Below are 12,589 nucleotides of genomic sequence, written 5' to 3' on the forward strand. Positions count from 1 at the left end.
CTTCATTTGAATCTTTCCCAATTCTTTATAATTTTGCTACATTTACTTTTGACTTTTTTGGTGTGTCATTTTTTTCTATTTACATTGTTATAGTTTATGTATACTGTTTTGTTGGTTCTGCTTATTTTGTTCTGCATCACTTCATATAGATCTTTCCATACTTTTCTGTATTCATTGCACACATCATTTCTCCCAGGCCAGTAACACTCCATTATAATCATATACCACAATTTGTTTAGCCTTTCCTTAATGGATGGGCATCTACTTTGTTTCCAATTCTATACTATCACAAAAAGTGCTGCTATATAAATATTTCAGAATATTTGGGGACTTTCTTTTTGCCAATGGCTTCATTAGGGTATAAATCCTACAATGGTTTAGACATTTTAGTTACTGTATTTGCACAATTTCATAATGTTTTCCAAAATGACTGTACCATTTTACACCTGCACCAATAATGGATGTGTGTCTATCCTTCCACAATTCCTCCAAAATGACTTTTGCCTTCTTTTGATCATTTCTGTCATTATACAGTATAGAAGGTGGAAACCTCAGGATTGTTTTGATTTGCATTTCTCTTATTAGTGATCTGGGTCATTTCTTTCATGTGGTTGTGAATACTTTATAATTCTTCAAAATGTTTATTCAGATCCTTTGGACATTTATCCATTGGGGAATGGCTATGGGTTATTTATTTATTATATATCTTATATATCTCAGACATTAATCCCTTTCTTGTAGAAATTTGATAAAAATATGTTTCCCATTAGACTATTTCCTTTCTTACCCTAGGAATGTTAATATTATTTGGACAAAAGCTTTTTAGTTTTTGAGCAATCAAAATTATCTATTTTACAGTTGCCTCTGTGTCTTTTTTGGTTAAGACAGAAGTAGCCAGGTATCTCAGTGGATAGAGAGCCAGGCCTGGAGTTAGAAGGACCTGGGTTCAAATCTGGATTCAGACACTTCCTAGTTGTGTGAACCAAAGGAAGTTACTTAACCCCTATTGCCTAGCCCTTGCCACTCTCTTCGCTTCGAAATGATACCAAGACCGAAAAAGCTTAAAAAAAAATTATCTCCTACCCATACATGTGAGGGGCATATGATCTGTTTCTCTATTCTTCTATAGTATGATCTTTAATATTAAGGTTGCATATGCAATTAAAATGTATCATGAATAAGTTGTAAAGTGTTGGCCTAAACCTGAGTTCTACCAGAATGATTTCCAGTTTTCCCCAGATTTTTTTATCAAAGTAAATTTATTTTCCCTTTCTGATTCTCTCTTGTCTCAATTGTTCCACTGATCTATTTTTTTTTAAATGATAACCAGATGGTTTTGATAACTGCTGTTTTAGAATATAGTTTGAGGTCGGGAAGTGTTATTCCCCCTTCAGCACTTATTTCTTTTTATCATTTCCCTTGAAATTCTAGTTTTTTTGCTTTTCCAAATGAATTTGGTTATTATTTTATCAAACTGTAAAATTATCAAGCCTTTGGTAATTTGATTGGTATAGCATTAAAAGTATATGTTAGAGGGCAGCTGGGTAGCTCAGTGGATTGAGAGCCAGGCCTAGAGACGGAAAGTCTCAGGTTCAAATCTGACCTCAGACACTTCGCAGCTGTGTGACGGTAGGCAAGTCATTTAACCCCCATTACCTAGCTCTTTCCACTTTTCTGCCTTGGAGCCAATATACAGTATTGACTCCAAGATGTAAGGTAAGGGTTTAAAAAAAAGAAGTATATGTTAATTTTGGTCATTTTTATGACACTGGCACAGCCTCATCATGAGCCTAAATAATCCTCCATCTATTCTTTAAAAAGTGGGCTGTGACTGAATTTGTCTAGGTCTTTTGTGTTCTTCTGGAGATAAATCCTCATATTTTATGTATTTGTAATTATTTGGAATAGGATTTCTTACTCTTTTCTTTTTGTGTTTTGTTATTATAGAAATGCTGTTGGTTTTTGAGGAATTATTTTTCACAAATTAGTCTCAAATAATATCTTTATTGATTCCCTAGGATTATACAAGCAAAATATAATATCCTTTCATCAGCAAATAGGGATAGTTCTGTCTCCTCTTTGCCTATCTTTAAACTTATAATTTTTTCTGTCTTGCTGGTGTTGCTAATACTTGCAGAATGGAAAAAAGCAAGCATCTTTGATTCATTTATTTGGGGGGAAGGTTCTATTGTATCCCTATTGAATATAAAAGTTGCTTTTTTTAATACAGATACTTTTTACGACATTTTTGAAGGGTCTCCTAAGCCTATACTTTGTAAGGTTTTAAAAATAAAAGTCTTGTATTTTATTGTGATTTTTTCTGCATCACGGAGATGATCATATGATTTTGGATTCTATAGTTTTTAATATGATAATGTTGATACTCTTCCTAATGTTGAACCATTCTTGTATCCCTGGTATAAAAATCCCTCTTGGTCATAATGAATGATTTCTTGGATTAATTGTTGTAATTTATTTCAGTTGGATTTTGTTTAAAATTCTTGAGTCAATGTTCATTAATGACATTGGCCTGTAGTTTTCTTTCCATATTTTGTCTTTTTCTAATTAGGACTAAATTTATCTTATCAAAGGATTCTGATAGGTTGTTTTCTCATTTTTTGAGAATTTGTGAACCATGAGTACTAACTTCTTTAAGAGCTTGATAGAATTTTCCTGTGAACCTAACAGAATGAGCAGGTCTTTTTTTCTTTTGTAGCTCCTTTCTAGTGGCATATATTTTCTTTTCTGAGATTAGGTTATTTAAGAGCTCTATATGGTCTTTTAAAGGTATTCCTCTATTTCTTCTGTGTTTTCAAGTTTTGTTGGCATATAACATGTATACAGTCTGATCTGACCCTAGGCACATTATCCATTCCTCTCTAGGCCTCTGCCTCCTTCTCCTCCCTTCATGTACCCTCCCTCCCCATGCTGTAATGTAGTCCCACCAAAAAAATTTTTTTTTTGCCTAAATGTAGGGTTTTACCAGGTTCTGTCCATAATGCCTTGGGCCTGCCTCTTCACTATTACCTCCACTAGATTTCTGCCTTTACCCTTGTCATGTTGTGTATACTTAGAAAAAAAAGCCTTACTGGCCACTCTGCTATCTTCTGTTGCTGTTCTTGGATGCTGCATTTATCCCCTCCTGCATTTCTGCTTTTTGGAATACTCAAGAAGCACATAATCTCTTTAGGTCTAGTTTCCTTTCAAAGAATGTTTCAAATGTCTCTATTATTGAATGGCCATCTTTTTTCATTTATGGTTAAGCTCAGATTTGCAGGGGAGGTCTTCCATAGGATTTTATTTTCTTCTGAATTTTCTAGCAGGTGTAGAATAATCTTTTAATTTCTTTTCTTTGGTCTCTGATGATTTTTTCTTGGCCAATTTTCTTCGTTATTGTTTCCAAACTGAATTGTTAATACAACCGCCATACATCTTGAAGTTTGCAGCCTTGGGGTTTTTTGATGAATTCTTTCCATTGATATTTTATTTTTTATGTTTAGGAAGTTTGGGGAAGTACTCTTCTACTATTTCCTGTATTACATGATGTTCAGTTTTTTTGTCCTGTGATGTTCTTCTTGGAGACCTTTGATTTTGGAGTTTTCTCTACATGTACTACTTTTGAGATAAAAATGTTTTGCTTGTATGATGAGCCTATTTTCTTGTTACCGTTTTTTGTTTCTCTTCTAATTTATCCTTTATTTATGTATATTTGCAATCCTAATCTATCATTCTCTTTTTTGTCATTGCAGACTCCAGTTTTTCTCTTCTAACAATTATTTTTTTACTATGCAGGTCATTAATTCTTTTCTGGTCTAAGTAAACTTCCTCAGAATGGAGCTAGGGGGTTTTCATGGCACCAGAAAGCAGTGGAGGAACTGGGTTGTCATCAACCTGTGTTGGGTGTTTGGGTCAGCTAGTACAGCCTCAGTACCAGTAGTGAGTGAAGTTAAAGGAGGGGTGCCGAGTGAACTCAGGATCACTTCATAGATTTTTCTGCCTTTTTTAAAACTTTTACTTTCCATCTTAGAATTAATACTGTGCATTGGTTCTAAGGCAGAAGAGTGGGTAAGGGCTAGGCAATGGGGGTTACATAACTTACTCAGAGTCACACAGTGTCTGAGACCAGATGTGAATCCAGGACCTCCCATCTCTGGACCTGATTTTCAATTTACTGAGCTACCTCACTGCCTCCCATTGATCTCTTTAATTGCCAAATCTAATGGCCTCTTCTCAATTTTCATCCTTTTTTTAACTTCTCTCTATAAGTTGACACTGCTGATTACTCTCTCCTTCAGGATTATCCTTTATCTAGGTTTTCAGAATGTTATTCTCCTAGTTCTTCTACCTGTCTGACTACAACCTTATATCCTTTGCTTGTTTATTATCCATATCATACTCACAAACAGCAAATGTACATTAAGGCTCTGTTCTGGACCCCTTCATCTTTCTTCTCTTTGCTCTTTTCATCTGGTTGCCTCCTAAGTCTCCATGAATTTAATTTTCATCCTTATACAAGTGATTCCAAGATCTCTAACCCAGCCATAATCTCCCTTTCCTTAACTTTAGGGCTAAGTCAAAAAGCATTTACTAAGCATTTACTATGTGCCAAGCACTGTGCTAGGGATACAAAAATAGATAAAAACAAAAAATCCTAACAACAAAACAATCTTATGGAACTCATAATCTAGTCAAGGGAAATAACATGCAAATATTTATGTACAAACAAGATATATGCAGGATAAACTGGAGAAAATCAATATAGAAGGGCCACTAGAATAGTGTTAAGGAGGATCGGGAAATTCCTTTTATGAAGGGTGGGATTTTATTTGGGACTTGAAGGAATCCCAGGAAATTAGGAGATGAGGAGGAAGAGAATTCCAGGCATGGAAGACAGCCAGTGAAAAGTTATGATATGTGTCATGTTCAAAGAACACCAAGGAGACCAGTGTCACTGGATCACAGAGTATACATGGTCACGATTAGACACTTCAAACTGTTTGTCCAACTATTTCAAATTCAATGGATGTACTGTTATCCTTTCAGTCACTCACATTTTCAGCCTTGGATTCTGCCTGACTCTTCACTCTCAATCCTGCATATCTAATCAATTCCCAAGCCTGTTTCCATTACTATAATATGTATTAAATTATGTCCTCTACTTTTCACTCAAAATCCCAACCATTTAGGTCCATATCCCTTTTTATTTATAATTATGCATTAGCTTAACTGTTGTCGATTCATAGCTTTTCCCTATTCTAATCCATCTTCCACATAGTCACCACAGTGATTTCCTCAAAGCACAGGTGTTTTTCCTTGTAACCCCTCAATTCAATGAACCCTAAAGATTACTTATTACCTCTAGGATGAAACAGAAATTCTCTTGTTTTGTCATTTTAAGTTCTTCACAGACTGGCTCTTCCTATCTTTACAATCACCTTACATACAACTACTCTCAATGCATTCTATAGTCATAGCTTTTGAAAGGATGTTGAAGTATTATTGGGTTTACCTCATACTTAAACTGGTCCACGTCTTTTTTTTTTTTTTAATCTCCCACAAAGGAAATATCCTTCTGTTAGGAAGTGGTGATCATTCAAGATCTGTCCTCCTCCCTTCATAAAATGACCTTCAAAATGCTAAGTGTATTATTAGGAATAAGTCATGGCTCCCAAATTTTCATGAAATCTCCCACAGTAGGTCATCATGAAAAATCTAAAACAAATATACACAAATATCAAAATAATTATTTTATATTAATTGTTTTAATTTTAATTTGTCTCAATGCATTTTGCTGTTCTGAATTGTGATTTCTAAAATTCAGGTATATTTCGTTGCTGTTAGGGGTAGATGGGATTGCCTGAGATCAGGCTGAGGGGTCAAAACAATGTTATGACAAAATAAATAATAGATTAATGAATAACATAGCCACAGCTCAATTCTGTTATTTTCCTATTCTTCCCTAAATGCACCTAATGTTAGGAGTTTTCATATAGAGACCCAAATAGGTATTTCTTCTCTATAAGATTATTCACTGTGTATAACTTGTTATAGTCAGGTCAGCAACGTAGTACTAATGACTATGTTCTAGTCTATGGGAATATGTTGTTATGTATAGAAACACTTGTAGTACTCAATATATAGACTGATTAGTTAATTCAGAATTTTAACAGTTATTAACTTATGCTGGCTTAACACTTGGAAGACCCTAGAATGGAATCTCATTAACAATGCTTATAGTTTCAATGAGAAATAACAAAGATGTATATGTATCAATCTAAAATATTATCACACTGAAATACTACTACAATAAGCAAATCTACTACTGTAGTTTATTTTGGGAAAATTAATCCACTTTAAATAGGGCAGGTACTAAGATTTTTCTGGCTTGAGAACAGAAATAATATATAGCAAAGAGATATTAAAATAGGTGAATAAAAAGACTCCACAGAAAAGCTCTATATAATGCTTTTAGAAGATATGGTAGGAATTATTTTCTGTAAATTACACAAGGTGGAAAGTTAGTGATCCAGAGATAATAGTGGACATTTCTGGATTCAGGATTATACTATTTCACTTAACATGCAGACCTAAGTCAATAAATTTTTCTTTGTCAGCAAACACACCCTTACCTGAGTAATTCCTTACTCTAGACCTTTGTGCAGGCTAGTAGTCAGAGAAGTCAGAATCCCTATAATGGTTACAGAAGGAATGTCAGTGTTTTGTTACTATAGTGCATTACTCTTATGATAATTCAACATAATTTTAAATAATAAATGTGGTATTATCCTCCATTTTTAAAAATGGAGGTGAAACATACAAAGGATCAACTTCTAATTATTAAAATTCCAAATACCAGCATACATGGAGTAGGTATGGCTTTACACTATACTAGTAACCCTTCCCCAATCCTACAACTATTCCCTACATACAGTAGGCTTAGAGTATTTTTTTCTGTACTGTGTAGTATAGAAGAATGCTCATTTTGGGATAAGTCTGAATGTTCCTTTAAGAAATTAGTCCTTCTGCTCACCCTTTCTACTTTGGCACAGTGATGAAGAGAGATTGAGATCTCTACACTCTTTCTAGATGATATGAATCAATCCATGCCAGAGATGAGAGAGGCTGGAAAAGACTCAGTCTCCTCCCACAAGGGATAACTTCCAAAGCTATGTGCCTTTGAGAAATACTAGACATAAGATAGCTTCAGAAGAGCTATGCATATTTTATCCACATTTTCAAAAAACGGTCAACATTTGGTACTGAAGGAAATACAAAAATCTTCAAAAGCATTTTCCAGATGACATTAAATGAATATACTGTTTATCAGAGCAAGTCTGTATCAACTGTAGAAATCTTATATATTTTAGATTCAAATTGGAAGATGTTATAAGTTCATTTATGACTTGCAGCTGCTCCAATTGGCAAAAACTAAATCTCATGTTCTACACATTCAGATTCTTCAACTTTTTGTTGTCATTTCCTTAAACACAAGTATGTCAAAAACACTAAACAGTTATCAAACATAAGAGCACTTATTACACAGGGTAATGAGTCTTATCACAGGGATTTCCTGGAGTACAGCTGGTGGGTTGCCTACAGAAACAATATTCAATAAAAATGTTGATTCTTTTAAAAAATTTCTTTAGTTTGGTCATTCATTAACTCAAAGTTTTCATGCAGACTAATGTAATCTAATTAATCAGTGAAAGTAGTCAGAATAGTTGAAACTGAACTGGGCCAAAAAAGAAAAGAGGTCTGCCTAGCATGTTATGTAGCAATAAATTGTTTCCTCTAAAGACTATTTCCCTAGGAGAACACATTCTTCAAGTAATACAACGCTTTCTTCTAATTCCCAACCCTTTATATACTAGATATACAGTCACGAAAATGCATATCCACGCAAAGGCAAGTGTCCTGATGTAAAGGCTTAGCAACATAAAGTGATGGAAATCTAACTAACATTAGCTCACTAATAATAACATTTTCTGTATAACGAGGGTGTTTAGCAGAGTTCCTATATTTAAGAAAGAGGAGTGGAGGATAAAACTAATCACGTGGCTAATATGAATGTAACCTCAAGCTCAGTAAAGACTAGATTATAATTTTTTTTAATTAAAGAGACACATTAATTAAAATACTATATTCTTATTACATTCAACCTGAACATGAGTAAATTTGGTACATACTAAAGTTCACCTATTTTATATACTTTATGCTATCTTCATTATACTATATAAGTCTTAAAGAAGCACACATAACTACTTTAGCTTTATTAAGATTCCTTTTAACTTTGCCCTTACCCATCATTCCATTGGTCACCAGCTGCTTCTTCGGCCACTAGAATATCATATTCTTCAGCAGCATATTTCTCCCAGTCAGAGAGCTCTTGGCCTTCACTTTCAGCATCCTAAATAGCACAGACAATTTTAGTATGATACAAACATTTGTAAATATGTACAATAACACAGTCTCCATAGCACTTACCCTAATTACAGAAATCTGATCTTTCTGTTCGTGGTCAAGGTATTTCTCAATGTTGAAAAATGTATCGAAAAAAACATTTGCTAATTTACATTTCTTTAAATCGTGGAGAGTAATCTTTCCTGCAGGAATTTTAAAGAGAGGGGAAAAGTTTATTTATGGCTTAAACCTTTAGAGCAAAACAGAATGATCATTTACTTATTTTGCATAAATCATGAAGAAAATTTCATACATTTTTCTATGTGGCAAGAATTAAATTCTTATTTTCAAATTAAGTATTTTCAAAGATTTCAAGAAAAACTAATGACATAATTTAGTACAATTAGTGGCAACTTTTTAATAAATTCCTTTTAAATGTGACATTTATATGACTACTGCATAACTATGAAAAGAATGCTAATATCAGAATGTACTTTTATAATAATCATAACAGTTAAGATTTATAATACTTTATGGTCTGCAAAGTACTCTATACACACCATCTCATTTAATCCTCACAACTAGGTCTGGAATTTCCCAGCTCCAAGTTCTGTACTCTCTCAACTACATTATTCTATATCACTGAAGGGGGGGGGAGGGGGGACATGGAATGATTCCAATGTTTTGGGCATAATCCTAAACTGAAGTTAGTGGTGTATTTCAAATAAAAGGATGATATGATGAATAGACAGTCATCTTAAAGTTCAACTTCTTCCTCTAACACAAGTTGTGAGACTAGCAAAGTCAGAACCTGCCAGTACTCTAAGCAAAGTTTTAAAACTATAAATTGATGAGAAGATGTTGACCTGCATTATTTACAATTTCTTCACATAGCAGTACTCTATATGGGTGAAATCACAGGTCCAGCTCCTCATCAATACCCACCCTTTCCCCCCAAATTTATCATATTCAGTTTTAGACCAATCTCATTTATCTGTAGCACTTGTCTAGGATATCCATCTACCTACCCACTAATTCTGATGAATCAACTCAGCAAGTTCCTTCAAGTAGCATGTCATAGATTGTATAATATGCCCTTTTCATCCCTCCAGTTTTTCCCATGTGAATAGTTGTCAATCTTTTTGAACTGCTTTTAATTTACCTAAGGTGGCATTTTAGAACTTGCTGTAATTATAATTAGTATAATTCCATATACTCTTCCAAAAAAGATAGATACAAAGAACCTTCCAACAACAGGGAACCCTTTCACATAGACTTACTTAATATCAACTCTTAAAAAAATGTTTTTTTTGCTCCTATTGCCCTACTACCTCTTCTCTCATTCTCTTCTAACTTTATAGGGTTAATTACTATTGAGAACATATTGACCAGTTAAATGATATTGGAGGAAACAAATCAGACAGGGGCATTTGAGAAGCCACTACCCTTCAGCATTTCCCTTTATCCTGAAAGGACTAGTAGACAGTTACTTCTGGGGACTCCATCTGGAAATGGAGGCTAGGAGATTTAAGGTCAGAGCCTGTTCTGTTAAACTAGTAACTCTACTGAAAAAGGAATGGTAACGCATACCATTGGTATGCCTTTTCTCCCCCATCTAATTCTGTAAATATGAGCCATGATCATAACTTTGCAATTGTTCTAGTTGTAATGTATCAATGGTTGTCAAATTATTTTCAGTTGTGCCTGATTTTTTGTAACCTCATTTTGGGATTTCCTTGGCAAAGATAACAGTGATTTGCCATTTTCTTCTCCAGCTCATTTTAGAGATGAGGAAACTGAGGCAACCACAGTTAAGTGGTTTGCCCAGAGTCACAGAACTAGGTCTTCCTGATTCCAGGCCCGGTGCTATATCCACTGCACCAACTACCATTACCAATTTATTCTCCTAAACCCTCATTTATCATTCCCTTAACATTCTTAATCAAAATGTCTTTCCCTGACCACCACTATTCTACACATTTTCCCCAGTAAAATGTAAGCTTCCCAAGGGCAGGTTTTATCTATAGTTTTGTATCTCCAGTTATCATTAATACTTGGTAAATGCTTAATAAGTAATAAGCACATCATTGGTAAATTGATTAATAAGTAATAAGCACTTCAATAATCTGGCTTTCAACCTCATTGCTGAGCTGAAAACTACTCTCTCTAAAGTTAATACTATTCATTTTTCTCTTTTCAAATCTTTTTTCTTGAATTTTCAGTGTTTTAGAGATTTGTACTTATTTTTTTCTTTTATAGATTAACTTCCAATTTTTTTCTTGTCTGACACTGAGCTTTTATAAAGAACCTTTTTTTCCCTCAGTAGTGATGTGCTAATGGATATAGTTGGTAGATGTTATGACAGCTAAATACTCTCTCCACTAGGGGACTATTCAACTATGTGAACATTTTATTTTATATTTTTTATGAATGCAGATCTTCCTTCAGTAAGGTTCCAGGTTCATGATGTCTTGTCTGTTCCCACTGACAATGACAATTTGCCAGAAGGATGAACAGAAAGAGAAGTCACATATTCTTTATGTATGTTAATGGATTTCAAGCTGCATCCCAAGACACATTATTTCATCTTCTCCAATGCTGACTAAGTGCCAATTACTAGGGAATTTCAGGCAATTTACTGTGTCATTATGATGTTGTAGTGTTCTGAGTTCTAACTTTCTGTTTCATGTTCACAAAGAAGTTAGTTATTTCGTCTTTGCTTCCAATGATCACAAAACAGCTATTTTCAGCCTCTGCTGACAAACAAGCACTTTGGTCATGGTGCGTGTACTGATTATTTAGGTCAGGTTTCCTGTGGCTCACAAACCCAAAAAGAATCTGCTTGTAACAGCAAAAGATCATCCCAAGATAAGCATGTAAATTCAATACCTGAGGGGCAAGAGCAGTAGGCCAATCATTTTAAATATACTTTATTGACCTTTTTTGTTTTTATATCACACATTACTCCCTGTATCCTACTCTCTTCCCTCCCAGAGAGCTATACCATAAAGCAAAGATGAAAAAAAAAAAGAAAAAATGAAGAGGAAAAAATCAGGAAAACTTATGAAGAAATCTAAAAAAAAAAATCTGATATTGTACACTATATTCTATACCAATATACTGTGGAGAAGAGAGAAATTACAAGAAAATGCAGCAAGACAAGAAGCTGGAGATTGATCAGCCATAAATCAAAGGAAAATTCCATGTGGAATGTGACTGGGAAACAGTTGGAGGCAAGAGCCAACTGCTGACTATTTTGGGTCTTTGGGGCTGATGGTGGTGACTGTGAAAGAAGAAGCTGAGTTTATCTCTGGGACTTGGGATAATCAAGTTGGAGGTGGCCTGGCTGATTGAAGGCAGAAATAGTCCATTTATCTCTCTCTGACTGGCTGTTTCATGCTAGTGACTGAATTGCCATTTCTCTCAATATCCTCCAACCTAAGACTCTCTGTAGATAATAGGGAAACCTCCAACCCTCTTACCATATCCACTATCTTTCCTGTTTTCCATCAATAAACCCTTACTTGAAACAAAGAAGAGAAAGGAGTATTTCCTCTGAAACATCATCCTAGCTCACCCTGAGTGACTTGGAGGCTGAAGAAGAAGGAGCAAGGGGAAACTGAAGGGAAGAATAGGGGAGGAAGGGAGATTTAGAGGGAGGAAGGTAGGCAAAAGAAGATAGATATCTGACCCATTAGGTATCAATTTATCCATCAAATATACCCTCTAAAAGATCATCTACTACAGTTTGGCACCCCTAAAAGACTGAACTTTATAATCCTTAAGAAACAGCAGAAAAAATGTTTAAGCAAATTCTCTGTGGAGCTGTTGTGCTGGCAGCCATTACTGGATTTTGGGTCTATAACATCCTCTATAGCAAAATGACCAGCATAATTTTTGATTCTCTGGATTTTCTTGGGAACATCACAATGTTCATATTCCAGTTGCCATTTCAAACTGAAAATATACTATGGCAGATTTTGACTCAAGTTTACATCATTTCTATGGCATCTTTACAGACTTTGACCTATTTGAAGAATATCTATAGTTTTGTAAGCCCCCAAAAGGCAGCAAAGATAATGGTGGTGGATACTAACTTGGAAAATGTTATTAAGAACATGTTTGAGGAATTTATCAAGGAAAAAGGGCTAGACCAGATTAAGGACAAAAACAATGGCCAGACAGATAG

The 12,589-nt window shown here is 34.6% G+C and overlaps 1 protein-coding gene across 9 annotated transcripts in view; it reads right to left on the bottom strand.

Moving 5' to 3' along the window:
• Nucleotides 1-12,589, bottom strand: part of PPP2R3B (protein phosphatase 2 regulatory subunit B''beta) — a 177,121-nt gene that overhangs the window by 69,211 nt on the left and 95,321 nt on the right. For 5 of the 9 annotated variants that reach the window (XM_056807783.1, XM_007501033.3, XM_007501031.3 and 2 more), the window contains exons 11-13: nt 8,485-8,603; nt 8,301-8,407; nt 6,630-6,688 (exon numbers count right to left, since the gene is read on the bottom strand). In XM_056807783.1, the coding sequence (XP_056663761.1) occupies nt 6,664-6,688; nt 8,301-8,407; nt 8,485-8,603 (251 nt within the window). In that variant the 3' untranslated portion in view covers nt 6,630-6,663. Of the gene's footprint in view, nt 1-1,920; nt 5,713-6,629; nt 6,689-8,300; nt 8,408-8,484; nt 8,604-12,589 lie in introns of those variants that run through there. The other 4 variants (XM_001365071.4, XM_007501034.3, XR_008914075.1 and 1 more) reach the window with 3 other exon arrangements.

This window comes from Monodelphis domestica, chromosome 8 (assembly GCF_027887165.1).
Source record: "Monodelphis domestica isolate mMonDom1 chromosome 8, mMonDom1.pri, whole genome shotgun sequence".
Classification (NCBI taxonomy): Eukaryota; Metazoa; Chordata; class Mammalia; order Didelphimorphia; family Didelphidae; genus Monodelphis; species Monodelphis domestica.